We start from the raw sequence: 23,269 nt of genomic DNA, 5'->3' as shown, positions 1-23,269 counted from the left end.
ATTTCCAAATAGAATATAATCTGATTGTAATGCTGTTATCTTTCCTCAAAGTCCCTGGAAAATCCTAGCACAAGTTGAGAGGTATCTTTTGGGGAAGAAAGCTACAGGTAGCTTTCTGCTCTTAGCATTTGTTTGTGAAAGTAATATTTTGATCTTTAGATAATATCAGGGCCACTATTATAACTCATTTATACGTTGCTATGGAAGACCAATCCCTTCCTCTTCTTGCTAGTTATCCCTTTCTCCCACTGCAGAAGCAGTGCATCCTATATGGCTATGCTAAAATGAACATATGGCACAAGTTACTTTCACTTGTTAAGATCAAAACAAAGTTGTGGGTAGCCATTGAACATGAGGAAATGGGCTGGTCAAAGCTGGAAGCCATAAAAATTTTATTGTAGCAAGACTGCCATATTCATCTACATTTAATTACATATGAAGCCAGGCGGTATTGATATTGGTGCTTCGGTCAGGATAATCCCATTTCTTGTTTTGTCTGGATGCCAATTTATACTTAAAACCTTGGTTGTATCTTAACCGAGAAGTAACTGCAGAAAAGTTAGTGACCCGAGTCCTTGAGCTATAATACCAAAAAAGGTCTGAAAGGCAAACAACCAATTTACATTTAGTGAAAGGGAAATATTGTGGTATCAAAAGTCTTAATACAGTCATATTTCTTATTTTGTCTTCTCTCTTTCCTCGTGTGCATTTTTTTTCCATTGAAGAAGTAAATCAGTCCTGCCTATTTTCCATTATAGCAGCTCCCTTTCTGTGGTTTGAATAAGTGGTCTTCAGGACCACGTCTTTGGTATCAAGAATTACATCCTTGAGAGACACTGAGAAAGCTGCAGTGCATTGATAGGATAACTCTACCCCAAGCCTAAGGAATAGTTCTTATTTTCTCCAGAGCTGTCTGATATCCCTGTTCACCTAAGGGAACCACCAAGCAGACTGCCACCTAGCACTCAGACCCCATCTTAACATTTGTTGTGTGTTCTTTGGAGCTTCACCTTTGCAGGCGAACCTCAGATACGGTTACTAAGCCACTTCATTGCTCATAATTCTGTGAGACAGATGTCACTACAGCTTCCTTTGTAGTTTCTTGAAACTTAGGCTGATCTGATTGCGTAAAAGAAAAGCCACTGATACACAGGGAGCAGCCTAAAAATCTACAAAATAAGGGTATAGTTGTGGATTTCCAGGGAAATGTCAGCTGGGAGACAGGGTGCATGCCAACTGTGGCAAGGCTGTATTTTGCAACCACTGTTACACTGAACTGTTTCTGCTTTCCACATTCATAGCTGCTGAAAGGGTGAAACAGCTGCTCAAAATGCCCCTGTCAAAAGAGAAAATGCACAAATATCCTACTCTGTTCACAGTTACGGTGTTTTGCGTTTATTTGTTTCTGATTTTGAGAATGATCAAATATACTCAGGATATAGTTTTCATAAAGAAGTTTATTTGGCTCAATATAAAAACATTCTGAGATTTTTCAACAATATTTTAATCCTGAAGCAAGCAAACAAACAACAAAACCAAAACAAACTAGAAGAAGGGAAAAAATAAGGTGGGAATGAATCTTAGGTTATTTATTTATTTTTTAATTCTTCTGTCATCTCACCATTTTCTGTTTTGTAGAACATTGGTAATGGTCTTGTACCAAATTTATCTTGTTAAATACATTAACTAATTCAAAGTGTTTACCTAGAGTGTTTAACTAATGCTTTAAGTATTTAATGTTGAAGAAATTACTATGCTTACTGTGTAGTGGGAAACAGCTAAAATTATCAGATCCTTAAGCAAACATATACACTGGTTTACATATTTTGAGGAATTGTCATATTTGTGGAATTAACAGGAGTAATGTTCTATAATGGGCAATAACGTGTACAGCCAATGCACAGTGAGTTGTGTAATTAGGCCTCTTAGTTTTAGCTTCCGATTTAGCCACTCATATTTTGTCCAATAGCACTGAAGTTGTCCTAGCAGAGTTGGAATCTTTTTTACTATTGTAAAATCTGATTCTGTATGTTCTTAAAAATCTAAAAAGTTCTTAGTTGAACTTCACTAGAGGAAATAGTTATAAAAGTGGAGTCTTTTCACATTAAAACCTTATCAAAGCTTCACCTTTCAAGAGTGATAAACAGAAAGAAAAATTATGTTATTAAAACTATAATCTTAGGACCTGATTTTTACAAACTCCCTAGAGCACTGATCTTATTTCTACTTTTGCTCTTGGGTTGCTGAACTAGAATTGACGTTGTGCTCCTCTGAAAATTGCTCCAGATTACAGATCTCTGCATCTGTCTGTACTATCAATGCAAGATGTTTTTGTGATTCAAAAAGTACCTGCTACCTGATACAATGGACAAACACTGTCCAAATACAGACACCCTTGTGAATCTGTAACAATTAGTTCCTATTTGCTCTTAGTCGTCCTTGTCATTTAGATGATGTAATGCAAAGAACTAATGAGAGCCAGACTTTGTAGATTCATGTTACTTCCGTCTAGCACCTTCCCTTATGTTGATAAAAATATCTATACTTAAAAGTCTCTATTTCCTAAATTCTCTCTAGGCATTGTGGTTTGTTGGTTTGAATATAAGTTTCGGGTTTGTTACTGTAGTTCTAATCTAAATTTAAAAATTACTGTTATTTTTATATTAGCTTTCATAGTTTCCAGATAAAATTGGATTATTAGGGCTATTACAGGATTTGTAACAAAATTGCCTCAAATCCTCTAAAATTTTCAGCTTCATATGCCTCTAACCACACAGAAAATTAATAGTGAAATGCATGCCATAGCGCCTATTTGGAGCAGACTGGAACCTTTGGAAAAAAAGGTCAGAGTAAAAAAGGCTATCTAATACACATGAATATATTTTAAGTGCTGCAAAAAAAAAAAAAAGTAATTGAGACTTATAAATACTGAAACTGCTTTTCAATCAAAGTAATTACTAATTGTAAGAATGTGGAAACATGTAAAGATACTGGAAAACACAGGGTAGTTTAGAAAATAATAGAAGGAATGTATTTTTTAAAAAGCATTCATATAGTCTGAAACACATGTAAAAACTTTTTTTTTTTTTTTTTTTCAGAATTGCCTCTGCCATTGATTCTGCACAAGGACAATGCTGGTATTTTAATCAGTTGATGAAACTTAGTATTAAACATCGATATGCACATGAGCACGGTGACCTAAATGTTACTGACAGAGATGGACCAGAAGCACTGCAAAATCATTTAAAGCAAACATCCACTGGCTGCCTACAGGAAAATAACCTCTTTATCATGGGTGCGACAGAAAATAAACAGGTCTTGTTGGATCCTTCCAAAAGATGGATTACTACTGGCCATATTCAGGCCACATTCATTAACTCCTCCATACCTGTGCACCAAAAGGAAAATAAAGAAGATCAGAGAGTGAAGCAGAAGAGCACTGAATCTTGTATTAATTACAGTGGGGAGAGTGAAGGCAACAATAACATGTCAGCCCAACTCACATTGCAACAGTCAGCGATAGTAGCAAGTGATGTGGGAAAAGATCTTCAGCATTTTGAGAACGATACAAAAAGGTAAGACAGATGCTGTATTGCTTTCAAATAGATTGTATGGATAGGCAATAGGAGTGAGGATTTCTTGTTCAAAACAGAGACACAGAACTTGTAGTAAGAACACAATATTTTTAAGCTTACTAGACAATAAAGAGTTATTTTAAGGTGATGCACACTAGACTTCATATTAAAAACAATCATTTGCGGTATTGTGCCAGTTGATGTATTAGACTATAGATATGCATGTACTTAAAATAATTTACAAATACTGTATAGTAAGAGAATTTGAAAACTTTCTCTTGGTCTTCTACCTTTTTCTTCATTTTTTTTCAATAAATTTATTACACGAATTTTATAACACATACAATGTTAAAGATGAAAATTCCAGATGGTTTACAGGAATCCTGGGGCAGTTTAAACTGCAAACTAATGCAAGGCTTTTTAGCTGTCCTCTTCATTAGACATTCAAAATTAATCTATGTAGAATTTACAGTCAGTATCATTTAGAAGGCAAGAGGGAAAAGTTGCTTAAATCTATCATCCTACTCCCTTAACCTTAGGCCGGTCTCCTGCTGTTGTGATGACTGAAGAGCTCACAGCCTGCCCTGCCCTTGGTACTCCTCCAACATGTGTCAACCTGCTTCTTAAAAGTAGATGCAGGGGTGAGGGCGCAGTTCAACTTGTTCTATGCCCTCAAATATTCTCCTGCATGGAACAGACTGGTTTATTACCTCTTTGGAATGCATTTGCTTCTGGTTTGCATGGTTTTGAAAGTGCAGTCAGAGGAAGCTGAAGTTTTTGTCCTAAAGGTTCAAAAAATCAGTTATGATTTCATAAGAATTCCATTTGAAAAGTACCTGCATTGAGAACAATACAAAGATATGCGTGGAAAGTGTGCTGCTTCACGCTGTTTAGACTTATGGTAAATGGGCAGTAGTGCTTAGTTGGTACTTAACACACTAATAGTTCATCATAAAATTTATTATTCAAGAAGACCATAGAATTCATCATTGCCTCTCAGGAAGCTGGAAGTAAGAGTACAGTAGTCTATTATGGAAGATGAATGCTTCAGAAAATATTTTTGAAATAGTTCATTTAGAGTTTTTATGTAATGTTTTAAATGCATTCTGCAAGTCTGTTGTTGGACAGTTCTCTTCAATGCAGAATGGAAACCATTAGAACGGATTTTTTGTTTGTTTTTTTAATGCAGCTACTGCTTTTTATAGACGCAAAGCTTATGAGTAACCATATTTTGGGCTTAATGAACTTAATAAACACATTTGAGGAAAAAAAACATTCTAGCTTAACCTCTTAAGCGTGCTTTTTTGCTGAAAAGTACTCCTCTATTTAAGTAGATGCACTGCACAACAAAAGAAGTTGAAGATGTTTAAAGACTGGGGGAAATTTAGATGTCTTTTCATAAACCCACTGTCCAATTGAAATGAGAATTTTGTGGAGAAAAGGATTCCAAGAAAGTAAAGTCATAATGCAGAGCTGCCATTAAAATTTTTCTCCATCAGTGTATATTAACTGAACATACATTTAGAAAACTGAATCACTGAACTAATCTAAATAGTCTGTAATCAGTGCTTGTTAAACAATGGGCAAATTAGAAAATGTACACATATTACCAGTGGTCAGTAGTGTTAAACTGAAGGGTAAAAGTAGCCAAAAGGTTAAATTGCACTTCCTCAGCTTTTCCTATCTGCTCCATTGGAAATATTTGTCTCATGCAGCTTTTAGCATTTAGATCTCTTTAGTGTTTTGATTTGGTTTTGGTGTGGTTTTCGTTTGTTTTTTTGTTGTTGGTGGTGGTTTGGTTTTCTTTTTTGTTTGTTTTGTTGTTGTTGTTTGGGTTTTTTTTGTTATGGGTTTTGTTTGTTTGTTTTATTTTTGTTTTGTTTTTATATGGACAGTGGAGATAAATGGACACCTGCAATAGTTTATGTAGTCATTGTTAAACCACTTCTACTCCTAATCCTTCCTTTGAGCAGACTCTTCCTCTCCAGTGAATAGGCAGGAACCAGAGCCCAGTGGAGACCAGTCCCCTTAGATAACTTGACTTCCAAAGTTATGTGATGTGAATATGCTCTAGTGTTTCTGAACATCTATGCCACATCTGGATTGTAATTTCTTTACAGTTTAGTGGCAGAGCCTTCCATTTATCTCAATGCAAAGTGTTATGTTTTATGGCTATAGTTTGGCAGCTATGATAATCCTGTTGTACTGGTGAGACTGTGTCATTCATAAAGGTATTTATTCTCCCTGAGGCTACATATGGCAGCATCAGTGATCCAGTCCCTTTGGCGGGAGTACCATGCCAGGAGGAAAACTTATTGCACCCAAACAGAAAATCAGCAGTTTATAGAAGCTTTGAGAGAGAAACATGAAGCTGCCACAGTAATCCAGGTTGGTTTATGGTATTCTGATTTCTAATTTTGCATATATAATAAGAAAAAAATATTATTGGTTTTGTGTACTTGTTATCTTCTCTCTATTTTTGTTTATGATTTTATCAATAGTTTAATAATTAAACATTTTTGGTTTTATTAATCAGCATAAGCTTGATGTTTTTAAAAGAGAGCCTTCTTCACAAGAAAAATTATAGAAGCATAAAAATATTTTCCCTTTTTTCACCATGTATTTCTCTGAATTAGTTTTGCTTTATTTAATTCTAATATTATGTTTGAGACATATTGTGCCCATATTCTTACGAGGGTATATCTATGCTATTAAACTGACAGATGCTGCTTAACTGGTACATCATGTCTGATATCTATACAAATAACTGCTCTTCCCATCTCTTCCACCTATCCATCTTTTTCCTTCTCTCCCCATCTCCCAAAACCAGGATTGCCTCATCCATGCTGCCATTGGAAACCATTGGAGACCATGGCCTAGGCTGTCCTGTGCTAGATACTGAGTTGATAGTTAAACAGGATGGATTACTATGTGCAAGACTTGAAGTTCATGCCTTGGCTCTGTTTTGTTTATTTTGCTAAGCAGATATAGTATTTACCTACCAAGTTGCCAGGGTTTGTGTTTTTTTCTACATTTTTAAGCAAATGGACCCTGTATTTATTTCACATTTCAAGTTAACTTAAAAATGTTGCTATAACTTTAATTTAAAAAGTCTGCTATAAAAATGTCAACAGTTCTAAAGTGATTTAGGTACCCAAATTGCATTTTCAGACTGAAAATCCAGTTCATTAGTATCTGTTCAACAAATGGACAGTAGCAAAATGTTTAGTAAATGTGCCTACTAGCAAACAAGACAAGTACAGAATCACATTACAGAAGTCGATTATCCGGGAAGTTGAGCTAAAATTTGTTTCTGGAGTATAGAGTGTAGCTAATATACTAACCATTGATTTCCATAAACTTATTTAGTCCATTTTTGAACTTATTTATGTATTTGTCCTCTACTATATATTAAAGTTATGAGTTTCACAAATGTATATAGTGATTAAAATGTGTTTCTTTTCATTTGTTTCAGACCTGATTATTTCCAAAGTCAGTACAATAGTAGTTGTTCACTATTTGTCTTCTGTGCATTTTATGGATATTTAGATCTCTCTCATATCCATCTTTATATTCACTCTTTTTAAAATAAAAGTTTAGTCCATTTAGTATCTTTTCACATTGCTCTATCCTTCTTTTTGTCCCTCTCTGAAACTTTACCTCATTCTATTATAACATTTTTCAAAGAAGTGACTAGAACTGAATTCCATAGGCAGATATACAATAAATTGTATATACATTGTAAATAAGTTGTATATACATGTAAATAAATATACAATAAATACAGTAAGATTTTTACAGTAAATTTTCATCTTGTTTCTTAAAAAGTGCTAACATATATTTTTTTTCTTTTTGATCATGGCTGAGCACTGACCTGGTGTTTTCTTAGAACTGTGTTAACAGCTGCCTTACAGTTTATCCTTCTGCATATGCCATTAGGACTGCTTTTCTCCTTTGCATTTGTAAAAACTAATTGTATTTGTTGAATGAAATACATTTGTCATTTGATCACTCAGTAATATCAGAATGTTTTATCTAGATGGTTATGAAGATCTGTAGGAAAATAACCACAATACAATAATGAGAAAGCAGTTGTAATACATTTAATCATTTTTATAATAATCAGGAATTACATGTGTAAAACAGTAACATTGTCAATAATTTGTGTAGTTAGACAATCATTTCCCAGAAGTTAATACACTAGACATTAAGCCAGAATATGAGATTTACCATTCCTATTTTAGTTCCTTCATTGAAAAGCCATTAAATATGGACAACACTGCATCTTTCAGGACAGTGGAAATTTTTTGCATGGTGTTTTAAATGCTTAGGGAATCTTGAACTCTAGTGATGTCAAACACTGATTTGGGGGAAAATTGCTGTCCTGAATTTAGTTTTATTAATTTCATCTCTCTAATTTTGTTCTGAAGTGTTTTCCTCGATCTGATTCTATGGCTTGGCACGTGTTCTCTTTTTTTAGCACTCAGTTGCTAGTGTGCTCCTTTTCATTAGATAAGATTATGCCCACTGGTAATATTTTTTTTACATAAAGATCTTAGATAATTAAGAAAGACCAACTGACCTAGGTCAATTGCATGAGATGTCTCTGAGAATTGCTACTTGTAAACTATAAGACATTTAGTACAAGTGTATTTTTATTCTGAGTAATTTGAAAGTTGACACTCAGCTTTTTTCTAATGTAGCCTTTCCTTTCAGTTTATAATAGTCCCTGAAGGAATTGTCAAATAATTAATTAGTTGACCCAGGTTTGTAGTTGAGGGAGTTTCAGGATTCCTTTCTGCTTACTTGTGAAGAGCCTCTTGAGTACTCTAAGCTTTAGACATATGCTGGCATTTAATTTGTCTTGTAGTTTTAAATGTCACATAAAGTTCAAAAAACAGATCATTGAGCTATTAAACCAAGGCCCGAGATGTTTTATCTTCCTAATGGGATAACATAGAGAATCTGGATTTGGATTTGATCTATGGCTTTGTATAACATGCTTTAAATTTTTTGTTTAGGCATTTTGGAAGGGCTTTCTTTCGCGAAAGAAACTGGCCAGTGCTCTTGCAGCTGTTAAAAGTGATGAAGTGGAGGATGACTATGAAGAAATAAATGTGGATGATTTTACATTTTCTGAAGTAAGTGCAGTCATTAGCCTAAAAACTTAATGTAAAAAAAAAAAATTATTATTCTTAAGCAATCATGTAGGTGTTGGAAATAAAATAAATTTAAAGGACTACCAGGGCTAGAATTAACATGTTGACCATCCAGAAATAAAGAAGCATTTTGTATAGATGGCTCATTTAAATGTATTTGTCATGGATTAATTGCTTCCTGCTCTTCGAGATGCTCTGGTAGTTACTGTGCTGTTAATGTCACACCACTGTAGAACTCCATATATTTCTACAGTTGAGAGACAATAAAATGAGAATAAAGAAACAGCTACTTTTGCTCTAAAATGTTTAGCTTTTTAGCATTTTAGTAACAGATTACAATGTCAATGATATTTGAGTGTGTATTTTGTTCACTTTCATGACAGAATGCGAAAATAATATAGTTGAAAATATAGAAAATATAGCTGATATTCAGTGTCACAGTATTCTAGCAAAAACAGCACACCTCCAAAATCTGGGGTGAAACAGGCTTATTAGCTCTTCTTTTGTCTTATAGGAAAAGTGCTAAAAAGATCATGAGTCTGAATATAGTAGTAAATTATGAAGAGAAGTATAGTTAAATCAGAAAAAAACCCCACACTTAGAAGGTCTGTGATGCACAAAATCCAGAAATCATTACTAGTAAATTTTACAAGTTATGTAGAGTTAAAAATGTTTCAGTTTCAAAGGACTGAAATTGGCTCAGAAGTTTCCATTCTTAGAAATAAAAACAGACTCCAGTGGAATTTGGGGAATAACATCAGATTCAAAACTGAATTTAATGATAATTAAGTAAAAAATGTTTACAGAATCAATGTTGTCATTCAGTAAGCAAGGAAAAGAATCTTTAAACTAATTTTATCTTTTATAGCCTCAAAATACACAGTCTACATGGGAAGTTCTAGACTTGTGTGCACAGTAAGGCAGCTCTTGATGACTTACCTATAGATTTGACTGGAGCACTGCTTTCTCTAATTGCTCATGTTTGCTGACTTTCTTTTTTTTTTTTTAATGGTTTCAGGTAAAATAAAGAAAGCTGTTAGCAATGTGCTCATTTTACATCTAAGAGGATATGACTGAGTTTTTTAATGAACCATTGTCTCTGAATGTTGTTATTCAGCTGCTGCTTCTTTGCAAGATCTATTTGTCAATATTCCACTGTAATTTTGTGAAGGAGAATGATGTGATAACCCTGCTACTGTCAGGATTAGATCCTATTTATGATCATGTGTTTGTGTTACTCATAGAGAGTTATGAAACTAAATATGTTTTTAGTTGGAACAGTGCCCTTTACAGTTGATCAGTCTTCAGTCATCTTGAATATCAGCCTTCTTTTGCCACCATTCTCCCCTTAAAAATAGTTGGGCTTTGTAGGAAATTATCACCAATGACTTGATGACTTGGAGTAATTTTATTTTTTTTCTTCTTCCTTTCAGCAGCTATTTTAAGGTACATTTTCAGAATTACTGTCTTACTGTAAGAGCATCTGAAATGTTTGAGGCAGGAGTCCCAGGAATCATTTGGTAGACAGGAAATGTCTGCGTGTAAACATAGAGATCTGGCTTAAATTTTAGGATTTTTTTCCTTTTAATTTGAAATATATATACAAAAAAGAACAGTCTCATTAGTTGATGTTCTCTGATCCCTGGCTTCTTTCTAAAATAATAAAAAGCAGAAAGTTGAAGGATTTATTTCTTCACATAGGAAGGAAGTATCTATTCATATATTAAAGAAGGAAAATATCCTGTTTTGAATTATTCAGCCAGTAAGCCAGAGTCTTACATACTATAATTCAATTGAGCCGTTCTTGTTGCACTCTGTTTGGCCCAACTAATCCTCTGTTTGCTTGGTGTGGGGTTTTTTGTGTGTGGGAGGTTTGTTTGTTGGTGTTGTTTGTTTTGTTTCATTTTGTTTTGTGTTTTGTTTGTTTGGTTGGTTGGGTTGGTTGGTTGGTTGGTTTTGCTTTTGCTTTTGTTTTGTTTTTTTCTTAATTGCTAAGCTGAAAACTGCATGAGCACTTTTGTTCCATCTATCTGTCAGCAAGGCAATCACATTTAGGCAGATGCTCCTGAGGCCAAGAAGAAAAGGAAGGAGTGGGGAAGACAGGAAAAAAACATCAGCTCATTTCAGAGAAGCTTGCACTGTATCACCCTCTGGTGTTGCCACACCTTTCTTCCTTTTCTTTTTTTTTTCTTTCAAATTGTTACTGAGTTTATTAGGAAAGAATTAAAACAGGGGTGTAGGAAGCAATTCTCAGAGAAAGTGTTTAGGGCCAGATCATGACAGACAAACCATGAGCTGACATTTTAATTGGCACAGCAGGCTCAAAGGCTGAACTGGGAACTGCAAAGTTACTCAAGCCCTTAGCTTCTTGTGCCAAAAAACAGAACATCTGTTTTCTACAGAGCAATGTATATGATAAATATGCCCACAAAGGATATATTTTGTTCAGTGAGTGAGCATTTCAGTGTTCAAGACTGATGGCTGTAACTGGAATTATACCCTGCGATATTCATTGTATTTTTCCTTCTTTTTCTCTTTTTTTTTTTCCCTCTCCTTTTTTTTTTTTTTTTTTTTTCCCCTTCTTTTCAAGCACATATCTTGTCTGTTCTGAAGAGTCTGATTGTGAGAAATGTGTGGCTTAGCTGTAATGGGCCTACTGGAACTGGAGCGTGAAATAGTGATGTAATGTATGATACAGCTGTATCATGTTATTAATTGTATGTGATACCAAGGAATGCTTACTGCAAACTTACATTAGTATTCTGTTAAAGATTCCATGCCTTGCACTTCACTCTGCCTAGCCTAGACTAGCTGTTCTAGGTTGCCTGATCCCATGTGTCTTTCACTGTTCCATTCTCTGCAGTTCGACGATAACCAAATCACATGGACTTTCTGTTTCTGCAGAAACAAGCAGCAAAGGCTTGGAAGAGTCGGTGCTTCCTATTCCCTCCTTTCTGGCCTCAGAGTTTTATAGCAAAGTGCTGAAGCAGAGCCAAATAATGACACATGATGTCAGTGGCTATCTGTTGGGCCTCAAACAAGTGTGTAGGGAGGAGTACATATTGCTGGGCTAAGACATCCCATCTGCTAGGGTGTGAAGAAAGAGGAAAATATCTAGACACCATTTGGTACTGCAGATTTCACTGTTGGATAGGGTGAGTGAAATGAGAGAGGAGGGCAGAAAAACCTTTCTTTATTGCAAAACATTACAAATGTACTAAATTTTGTCCAAAAGTTTTTGAATAATCCACTGGTTTGTGATGTGATCATTATTTGTTTTTCTTATACCAATATTACGTAGATTTCAGTCATCGTGATTTTATTCAGCATTATCTAGTATTCTACAAAATCACTAGTGTGCAAGCATGTATTTAAACCCTTTGCAAATATCACAATGCAATAAGGCATTAGGCATTAGTCATCATTAAATTACTGTTTAATATCTTCTTTATAAACGCAGTGTACCCAGGCTGCAAAACAGCATGGGAACAGCTCTAGTCCTTGCCAAAGATCTTCTGTTTCTTTCATTTATGCACGTTGAGCAGTGGTGTATTTTTAGTACAAGTTTGGCACCACATCACTTGAAAAATGGATTGCATGTTATTGAGCTGGAAGAAGGGCCTTTATCTTGCTCACAAGAGCATGAATAGTAATCATTTCACCTGGACAATTACTGGTATCGTCTTGTATTCCTATCAGCTCCCGTATGTTGCCAAAGACATTCTGAGGCAATTGATGGCAGTAGTGTTTTGTGTCTGTTGTATTTTGCAATGTCAAACAGGCTATCCCAGATGAGATGGAAGATCTGGCCAACAGATGTCTCAGAAAGTATGAGCCTGGTATTTAGTGATATTTTCATGTCTTTCATGTGGACTTCGGAGAATTCCAGCCTGTGTGCTCCAGAAGGCTGATCTTAAGGCAACCTTTCATCAGCAGTCCATCCTTGTAGCAGAGCTCACTTTGCCTCTAGTGGACAAAATCTGACAACGCATTTGCTTGGCACAGCTCTTATTTTTTATACCATGTATAGAATTGTTGTTTTCTTGATGAGAATATGATGTGAGTCAAAGGCAAAATGGCCAAACTTGCCAGAAAGCTGAACCAGTTGAATATGATCAGTTTCACGATAATTCTTTACTCAGAACGGTGGCCATTGAATAAATGGTTGTTTTCCAGCAGTGTCACCATATAGAGATATGTTTTATTCTCCTCAAGATTAGTTTGAATGTTGATGGCTACATGGCACAGAAAGTAAGTGCTGCATTTTTTAAAACTTCATTGTTTGAATTTAGTTCAAATCAAGGCTATCTAGTCATACTTCAAACAAAAAAAACAACACACAAACACCCCCCCCCACGAAACCCCACACACAAACAAACAAACAAACAAACACTTTGTAAGTTTCAACCAAACTAAAAAGAAATCCATCATGGCTTCTTTCATCAAAAGGGGTAAGTCTGTTGCCATGAGACAAAGTGATGTTCTGCTTCTGAGCTTGATTATGTTGAATTTTTACATTCCAGTCTTTTGGTAGCTTTTGAAGTTATTGCCTAGGAATAACCTTCATATTTTTTCACATGTCCACACTCAGACACAAAGCCATTCCTATTTTTTTGTTTACCTTCCAAGGCAGCTAAGCAGTAGTTTTATTTTCCTGTTTGTTTGGAGGAGGGTGGAGGAGAAGAATAAAAACTACCTCATATGTGCTAACTCTTGAAAAGTAAACAGCAATTAGAACATAAATTTCTTTACATCTCCCATCTTTAGTATTCTTATCATGTGCCCAAATTAGACACATACAATATGTTTTGCTTTCTTTTTAGAAAATCCTTCATGATGTGGTTTCTCTGGGGCTGTGAGTGTGTGACTGTGGGCTCATGACAGTGATTGCTCTTTTACGCCTAGTGCCAGGAAATAAGTGTAGCCTATGGATTAGTAGGTCCCCATAACATTTCTTGTATCTTGACACTCTTATGTATGTCTAGCTCTTATAATTGCTTGTATATGTCAGATGAGATTCTAACCTTTATGCATTGTATATTGCAAAGAATATGATCCTTTTTTTCATTGACTTTCTTATTTCTTACAGCACTGTATGAAACCAAAAAGCATATGATGAAAATTTCATTAGATCCATCATCTTCCTTTAAAGGGAGGAAAAACTCTCTCCTAAGTAAACTATTGAAGATCAATCTTTTTGATGAGTGTGTACCAACAATCTCCCTATATGATCCTGCTTCTTCAGCTGCTGTGTTAATGAATCGCATGCCATTCTCAGTCTGTGGCATCGTCAGATACATAAAGCCTCTTTTCTACCTCTTTCAGCACTTATCTTTTTAGACACTTATCTAAAATGCTGAAATCTTGTTTTCTAGTTATCTAATAGATATCCTGGCCTTGGAAGTAGGTTGTTTCAATCAGTACCTGATAAGATAAACACAAACACAGCTATTAGGAGTTGTGGCTTTTGCTAACACTCCAGCTTCACAGCTCATGCAGAATGTGCTCTGATTGCTTTCTGGCTTTCCACCAGGAGATAGATCTCAGTTCTTAATACCTCCTGAAATGCTTTTAATTTTAAACAAAAACTATCTTCATGTTTTTCTTTACCTAATTCTTGGTTAAATAGCCAGATTCAAACAAATACTTTCCAAAGGAAAGCCCACTAATGATGTATGACACTAAAGGTATCATTCGGAACTTCTTTTTAACCAAATGGTATAGTATTTTTCTAAATTATATTTAACTTGTATGACATACCAAAGTATAGTGATGTCATTAATTATATTTCCTAGTCTTATTTCTCTAAAGGCAAAGTCAAGCATCAGAATTGAATAAACAGGCTAAGCAATGGAAAAATATATAAAAGTGAAAAAAGTTCGATGGAGTTTTAGACTCATTACTGTAGTCTCAAAGGAAAACTGTTCTGAGCCAAATGCATAATTTTAAATGTAAGTAATAATAGAGCCATCGTTTCTTCTCAATGACTATATTTTCATCTGCAGTCTCTTGAAATCTGAGCTGAGGTCCCAAATAATTGAATATAACTTCCCTAAGTTCTTTAATTTTTGTGTAATGTTAAAACTGACATTTTAGTGTAGGTATAGATTGTGTTTAAAGGATCTAGTTAAATGTCTGATAACTAGTATGTCCACATACATTGATTTCCTCTGAAAAATATGTTTTAGTGATGCCTAATTACAAATTTCAGGAGTTCTCCTAACTTACTTGTCTGTGTTCTGTGAGAAGAGGCCTCTGATGCAGCCAATATTGTAATTGAGTTAAATAGCAGTACTTTCTGAGAAAACAAAGAGGAAAGTGACATGTCAACTTCCTTTCTCCTCCACACTCAAATCCATACATATCTCATTGGCTGGAGCTTGAAGTCCTTTTACTTTAGAACATAGCAGATGTTATCCAACCAAAGCACAGTTTAACTCACCTGAACATGTAAAAGTTTGGGTCATGTAGGTCATGAATGACTGGCATGAACTACAATAAGGTTCAGACATTTGGAGAGTTAATTATGTATGTATACATTCATCTCTTTTTGTGAATTAAAACTTTTAGGGTTCCTGAAATTTTCACTATGAATTTACTTTTGTATATTCTGAAAAAAAAAACCAAAACAAACCCACGCCATAGTTTTAGTCATTTGTATTTAGAGAAGTCACATAAGTACTCATATGAAATATATATATATACATATGTATTCAAATTTGAGAGAATAATTAGTTTTCTGAGCTTATTAAACAGTTTGGAAAAGAAACATTTGGAGAAGACATTCCCCAATGAAACTTGAATGTTTTTCTTAACAGAATGTTGTCATTTTTGCAGTCATTGTCAATATATCCTTTATATAAATGGACAACTACACAACTATACTTGTCCTCTAATTTTACCACAAGAATGTGCTCTAATAATTAACCACCTTTCTTAAGTCTTTAAAATCTCCTGGGGTCAGTTAATCTTGTGGTGTTTCTCTGGAATCCATATGATACTTGCTACTTTTTTTGGCTTGAAACATTGTTTGGTTTTAGCAATCATAAGAATGCAGCCATGCCCAGCTTTCCTTTCTAGTTCTCTTATTTTACATAAAGACAGGGTTGAAAAAGAAGCATTGCCAAAGGTTAAAATAACCTTTTTAGGGTGCTAACCTATTTATCTTCACCACATTAAATATGTGAAAAAGCATGAAAGACAAATCCAGAGAAAAAGGCTATTTTTCCTACAATTTGCAGTTCAGAGATCCATTTTCTATAAACCATACATCCATTAAACTAATTAAAAAGAAGTCTGTATACAGTTTTTTTATAAAATTGATCAAATTAACACATTTACCTATAGTTTCAAAATGAAAGAACTTAGACTGAATTTTTGTGATACTGTAAACGGAATAATAATGCAGCTAATAGATTATGCAATTAAGGATGTTTGTATTGGTTAATGTCTTAGCTTTGGAATTCTTTTAGGGAAGTCTGGCACTGGATTTATATTCAACTTCCTAACACTGAACTAATCTTTACGCATGAACTTGAGTTTCTCAGAAAGCTAGGCCATAGAGAAATCTGATTCCTAAAAAGACTGGATGGAAGAAAAGGCTAAATACACAAAAATATTGAGATCTTTACTTTCAAAAGAAGTTTTCATTCACAGTCTATCAACAACATGTAAATGAACAAAGAAAAGTAATATAGTCCTTCTATATAAGCTATAAGAACTAAAAATTTGTGATTTCTTAATAAGTTTGTCAAAACTTCCTTATGCTTTTAGAGAATAATTTTCTAGCAAAGAATACTTAAGCCTTGGCAGAAATGTAGTTTAGTTTAAAAAGAAATGAAAGATGTTACCCTGGAGTAGCACAATATTTGAATGAAATACACCACAGAGTGAAGTATGTTTGCCAAGAATCAAGAGAGAAAGTTGCAGCTTTCTGCCAGATCAAAGAGAGTCCAGTGTGGCTTGACTGCGATGTGCCCTTTTCTATTGTGAGTATCCACAGGGTTAATCTTCAGCATATGATCCTTCCCCCTGACTGCTCCCCCTCCCAGTCTCTGAACAATTATTTAACCTACAGGATGTTTAGCACTAGAAAAGTAGTTCTTCATGTAGCGTGTATTGCTCAAAACGAAATCTCGTCAGATAATTTGAAATAGTCATAGAATGCTGTTGAACGTTCTGCCTTGGATTAAAGTGCTCTCTTTCACTTCTCTTATTGTTTTAACTTTTTATTTTACTTTCTTGGAGTGAACTAGACTTTAACTGCACTATTCAAATATACTAACTAAAACTTGGAAAAGCAGAAATCAAGATTCTTCACCACCCTGAAAAACTTTATTTAAATTTGTACTCTACAGAGAAAACTAGAGGAAAGATTAATTCTGATTTATTTATTTATTCATTTATTCTTGTTAGACATCATTCTTATTAAAAATTAATTTTGAATATAGAGAGGGCAGATACTTTATAAAATCTGGTTGAAAAAGGGACATTCTGGCTAAGAATGACACTAATGTCACTGTCTCACTGAGAGGAATAGAAGTCCGGAAAAATAAGTTAGACAAAACTGGGCAGGTGAACTTGAGGATTAATATTTTTCTAAAAGCAAGGAATTCCACACACTATTCCTGTGAAATTGTTATGTGGAAATATGGTTTTTTTAATACAATATGCTTAATTTTTTTCCCCATCCACTCCTTGTATTCTGTTGTAATGCTCAGAGGCCAGTCATGACTCTAGTTCAGAGTGAGTTTTGGATATTAATTTTCTTCTGCTTCTTTATATTCTGTTGAGAAATTTTCCTAATTTTAAGATACTATATAAATGAAAGCATTACTTAGTAATCAATAAAACAATTTTAAGGGCTAAATCATTACTGTCTTGCAAGCAATGAGTGAGTCAATGAGGGAATGCAAGAAGAAAAGAGATATAAAGAGTTAGTTCTTCCTAAGTTTCAAAGATAGTTTCGCGATTTTATCAGCTGATGATTCATCTTGTGATTCTGAGGTCCACTCTTTTTAGAAACCTGAGGTAGCTTCAGTTCCCATGGCAGCCAACATGTTGACCTTTCCAAGTTAAACTACACCACTTCAGCAGTTACATGCTCTGAGCATTCTTTCTGGATCAACACGGAGATGACCTTGCAAACACACTGCCTAGGTGGTTATATTTATAATAATTTAGATTACTATTTTCAGCTGAGGAATCTTTTCCTAAATGTTAGCAGATAGTCCTTAAAGCACCAATTTCCAAGGTCCGAAAGTATGTACCAAGGGAGGAATTGTCCTCAACATATCCAGCTTCTTTCATTCTTTCCATAAGTATCTGCTACTGAACCCTTTTTCAAGCAGAGTACTGATGTAGATAGGTACAATCATTGGAATAATCAGACATTGGAATAATTTCCCCAGAGAAGTGGTGGATTCCCAACATTGGACACTTTTTAAGATCCATCTGGATAGGGTGCTGGCCCATCTTGTCTAGGCAGTACTTTCCCCAAGAAAAGTTGGACCACATGGTCCTTGAGGTCCCCTCCAATCTGGCATTCTGTGGTTTTGTGATTCTAAAACTCTGTGTTTCAGTAGTTCATTCAGTTATCTTTAAATTTAGCAGAACTACTCTCACCGACTTTGGTGGTTGTAGGATTGGATTCTGTTTCCAAGACCACCGAAGTTTAATGCTTATTGGTAAATAGTCATCATATTTGCAAAATAAGGGATAGAATAAGTATTTGAAAAATGAAGGAATAACAAAATATAAATGTTTATGTATAATATGCTATTAAATCCTCCAGAGTTCATTGATGAGCTACAAAATGAAAGGGGAGAAAAAAACCTACAGAATTAGATTCTCAAAGTGTAAAAAAATGCATCGTGAATCAAGTTTAAAAGTTCTGGATCCTAATAGGTAAATGGAAATAGGTAGTAGTATGGAAGCTTTATTATTAAAATTCAAGGAAAAAAAAAAATAGAACCAACAAAGTAAATATAGTCACACCTTCTTGTTGAAGAAGGAATATCAGGAATAATGTGTTTAATAGCGAATTTTGTGATCTGTATTTTTCTAGACTTGGAAGTGTCTTGTTGGTGTCCTGAGAAAGACGTAAATGAAAAATAACACAAGGTCTTAAAAAAAAAAGAATTTAAAATAGTATAAATAAATAAATAGAAGCATTAAAAATGTGTTTCAAATAGTAAGTTAAACTGAATTTATTTCTGTGATGCTTTAACAAAAAGTTAGACAGGTCTATGTATGTTTTGTGTCCTTGTGACACTGAAACTTTTTAAAAGTAAACAATACACACTTTGACTTGAAACAAACACTGGAAATAAAGTGTGGAGGATACAGAAACATAAAAGATGTCTTCAGATGAACTGTTGTGTGTTAAGTCAACCGTATGTGATTTACACGTATGTGTAAAGCTAAGTCATATACCTCAGCAATTGTGAAATCAATTCCTTAGTTCGGCTTTAGAAAGAAACATAAATATAGTATGCCTATAACTGTTTTGTAGCTCATGCAATCACATTATTTTTTCATTTGCCTTGTACTTAATCTCAGATTGCTTTTTTTTCTGTTAGTGGACAACGTCAGTAGAAATTAATCTGTTATTATTAGGTATTGGTAAATCTGTCATAAACTTTGTGTTAGTTATAATTTAGGACTGTGTTTATGGGAAAGATATGGACAGAAGTTTCTTGAACTTAGTGCTGTCAAAATCTCTAAGGATAAACAGAGTGGAAGAGCATATATTTGAAAATCAATTATGTGTTTATTTTTTTTGGCCAAAGCAAATGACCATGTGATATGTTTTTATAACATGCCACGCATACATAGGAGTGCTTAATGATAAATCAGTTATTACTTTTTTTTGTCTTGCGTATTTATGCCTTTGAGTCATGCTTTTATATTTTCATTGGTATTCCTTTTAACTCTTAGAACAATGAAAAACATTTTATAGGCTATAAAAGAAGTAAAACCACTGCAGAATATGTTGAATTAATAAATGGCAAATACTGGGGTAAGAAAATATTGGTGAGAAATATTCCTACTCAAATATTAAAAACAAAGAACTTTAATTATGTTATGGTACAACTATAAAGCAAAAAGATTCAGTCAGTCTACTGATTACTACATTTAAATTGTACAAAAAGTGGAAATCTACCTCTCTCCCAGCTGTATTGATTCTTTTACAAATAGAGGAGGAATAAAATAATTAAGAAATTTGCCATTTTCATATACCTTTATATACCAGCAAAGCTGAAGACACATCTTTTGCAGACATTGTGTTTACCCGTGACTGGATTGCATGCCCATCCTCAGAAATGAGGTGAAACGCTCTCATCTGAAAAATTAGAAATATGATTTGCATAGTGCATTTTAAGAATAAATGTAAGGAGGACAAGGAGGAATAATACCTAATTTCACTGAAAGTTTTTGATCAGATTTTCTCCCTTTTATATAGATATCCATTATGACCGTTCTGCCCATAGACCCTAGGCAATTGCAAAACTTGAATATGTCACAGCTTTGTCTCTGCTGAGATATCAACTTGTCAGTATTCTGTGTCCAAATTGTGCCAATTTCACATGTTAAAATATCTCATTTGGGACCTTACTTACTACAGTCTGCTTCTGGAATAAATTTTAACTCTGACCTTTTTTTTTTTTTAATGAAAATTATTTGAATCAGCCACGTAAGAGTAGTCACTGAGGAGAGAGAGACTAGTGGGTTGTAGGTAAATGTAACAATTAATGAACGTGATCCATTTTATTTGTTGCAAGCCTCTACAGTTTATTTGCATAGATTTTTTAACATATGCAACCACCTGAGAAGGTATGGTAAAGAGGATAGTGGTGTATATTTATCACGAACTGAAATGGTAAGAAGGGGAAGAGTGGTGAAGAGACAGCTTCTGCTAATAACGAGGGCATAGAATATATCTGGATTTATTATATAAAAAATGAAAACCAAGACATAGTATAATTAAAGAACACGGAATTCATGAAACAAGGATCAAAGATGTAAGAATGCATTCCTTTTAAGACCTGAAAATAAAGTCAAAATTTATTGAACATTTACTTTGAAAAGTTAGGTCAGGATGGAAGAGGAATACTGGTTCACAGTTACCTTATAAAGAAAAAGAGTGGTTTTAGAATCACCAAATTATGTGGCCAGTACAAGAAGTAACCTTTTCAAAACAGCTGGAATATGGTCCTTTTTTCTCTCAGAATTTCAAAGGGCTTGGAAGACCTTCTTGTTCACTAGTCTAAGGCTGTGCAAAGTCCTGTTTAGACAAAATACACAGGAAGGTATCCAAAGTTAGCATAATTTCTCAGAGTCAGAAATTAGTGCAATCTGAAATATTCTGTGAATGGGAGAAAGGTAGACTGGTTTTATAAATCAGACATTTTCAAAAGAATGAACCCCAGGATCTTTGCTGCTGAAGTAAGAACAGTCTGAATGACTGAGCCCTGTGTAAGTAAAGCCAAATTCTTCAGAGGTATTTACTTACTGTGTGGGAGTAATTTGCTTCTCTCACTTATCAGAATATGTTGAAAGAACATGTGGTTGAAAACCTCAAGGACATATAAAAAATAATTAATATACAAATTGAGTTTGAAACAAAATCTAGATTTCATTTTTATGAAAGAAAACTCCGTGAAGTGCCAGAGACACCAGTTAGCACCTAATTCTGTCATCCCTTTTCATTCCAAGCTATTATTTTAGTTTACAAATTATTCCATTACATCAAAAATAAAATTGATTAATTGAAGGAATAAGTACATACAGGAATCACCTTTCTAACCCCAGATTTCAGTGAAAACTTTTCATCTAATCAGTTCAACTCAACAAAAGCAAATATGACAGAATCAGGCACCTACATCTAGATATAAAGTACTCCGTTTGTCAAAAACAGCAAACAAAGCTGTTCATGTCCTTTAGACCTTTAAGTACTTTAGGTCTGTATTTCTTCAGAGTTTGGGAGTCTTTTTTAGTAATGTGGGCTTACTAACAACATTGGGATAATATTTCAACAATTTGATGAGGAAGGGATGCATCTTATTTAAAACCAGCAAAACAACACAAAAAACAACCCCACAACCCACAAATACTATTAATCTGGTTTTTTTCTTTTTTAAGTAAAACAGTACAACACAGCATCTCAAAGGTGTTTTAAGTGCGATTGCTCTGCAGGTGGCAGTTCTGATGTATGACTGGAAAACAGTTGAAATAGTATGTAAGACAATTTAAAGACACTTTGCAAAAGTTACCAAAACTAAACCTATTTTATCAGTGCACTTTTTGACTTTACACATTCATGCAGGCTGCATTAGAGAAGGAATGGCTAACTCCAGATTCCACCCGTTTCCCTTCAAAAACACTCCTGCTCTCAGACCAGCTGCACTGGCCAAAGGTAACATGTCACAGAAACTTCTTACTCTTCAGTCTTTATTCATTCCTTAAGGATATGCTATTCTGGGGTGATTAATACGACAATATATTGACTTGAAAAACACAATTACTTTTAGAAGTCTCAGACTTCCTCCTCATCCCCAAATGCAATTTTTCTTTTAGAGTTTCTTTCGTTTGCTTAGTTTTTAATTTATTTTGGATTTATTTCAACACTTCACAGTAGCAGAAAAAAAAGATGATGTGCTTCATCTGTACATTTGGCAATGGATTAAAAATTGCTAGTTGACACACTACTTTAAAATACTAAGATCTGCATTATATGACAACAGCTGAATGTTTTCAGAACAGCTAAAGGTCATTGAACTGTGATGTCTGCTAGTTATTTGATAAACTTTGAAGTTTTAGCTTTTTGTTTTGGTAGGGTTTTCTCTTCTTGTTACAAGTGTAGTATTACTAATGTTTTATTTCCTACAATTAAAAGAAAGGAGTCTTGTAAATGTAAAATTCCTTATAGTTGGGGATGTTAAATATAATTAAAATCACCTTTTTGCCCTGTTTATTTAGTCAAAGGTAAGGTCTATAATGGGCATATTACCATTAAGAGACCATTCTGTTATAGTAATACACTCTGCAAACCCTGCTGCAGGTTTACCTGCACGTTTTAAATTCAAACTTGCAGGAATCATCAACATAATTTTTTTTCTTTTTCTTTATTTACAAGTATTCTAGGCCTTCAAATTCCAGTGAACATTCAACTAGTCTGCTGTTGTCTCCGCAAGAAGTTTGGCCATGTGTTAACAGACCACATTCACACTCAGCAGAAAATATCCACTTTCATGGCAGGTAAGTTAACTAATATATTTTTTTCATTATATTTAGTTCATTTAGATTTGACAAAATCAAAAAGAGAAGAACTTGAGGCTATTTTCTGGTACTTTTGCTACTTCCAGTTCATATGGTATTACTGGTGTTAAAAACATTTACTTGTTAAAACCAAATATGTTACTTTCAGTTGTTATTTTTCATTCACTACCAGAATTAAGAATATAGGAATATACATGTGTATTTTTATTTATCTAGGTTTGACTGTAAATCATTAAAGTATGGTTTTTTTCACAT

At 34.2% G+C, this 23,269-nt stretch overlaps 1 protein-coding gene across 1 annotated transcript in view; it reads left to right on the top strand.

Moving 5' to 3' along the window:
• The window catches only part of LRRIQ1 (leucine rich repeats and IQ motif containing 1), a gene marked incomplete at both ends in the record, with an annotated part of 106,793 nt that overhangs the window by 32,582 nt on the left and 50,942 nt on the right, over window positions 1-23,269 (top strand). The window contains 5 exons of the mRNA XM_080342573.1: window positions 3,099-3,575; window positions 5,825-5,963; window positions 8,597-8,716; window positions 22,062-22,151; window positions 22,869-22,993. Coding sequence (XP_080198699.1) covers window positions 3,099-3,575; window positions 5,825-5,963; window positions 8,597-8,716; window positions 22,062-22,151; window positions 22,869-22,993 — 951 coding nt within the window. The remainder of the gene's footprint in view (window positions 1-3,098; window positions 3,576-5,824; window positions 5,964-8,596; window positions 8,717-22,061; window positions 22,152-22,868; window positions 22,994-23,269) is intronic.

Source organism: Nesoenas mayeri (genome assembly GCF_963082525.1).
Source record: "Nesoenas mayeri genome assembly, chromosome: 1".
NCBI classification, from domain to species: domain Eukaryota; kingdom Metazoa; phylum Chordata; class Aves; order Columbiformes; family Columbidae; genus Nesoenas; species Nesoenas mayeri.
The sequence above is the reverse complement of the archived record's forward strand: the minus strand, read 5'-3'. Positions and strand labels throughout refer to the sequence as shown.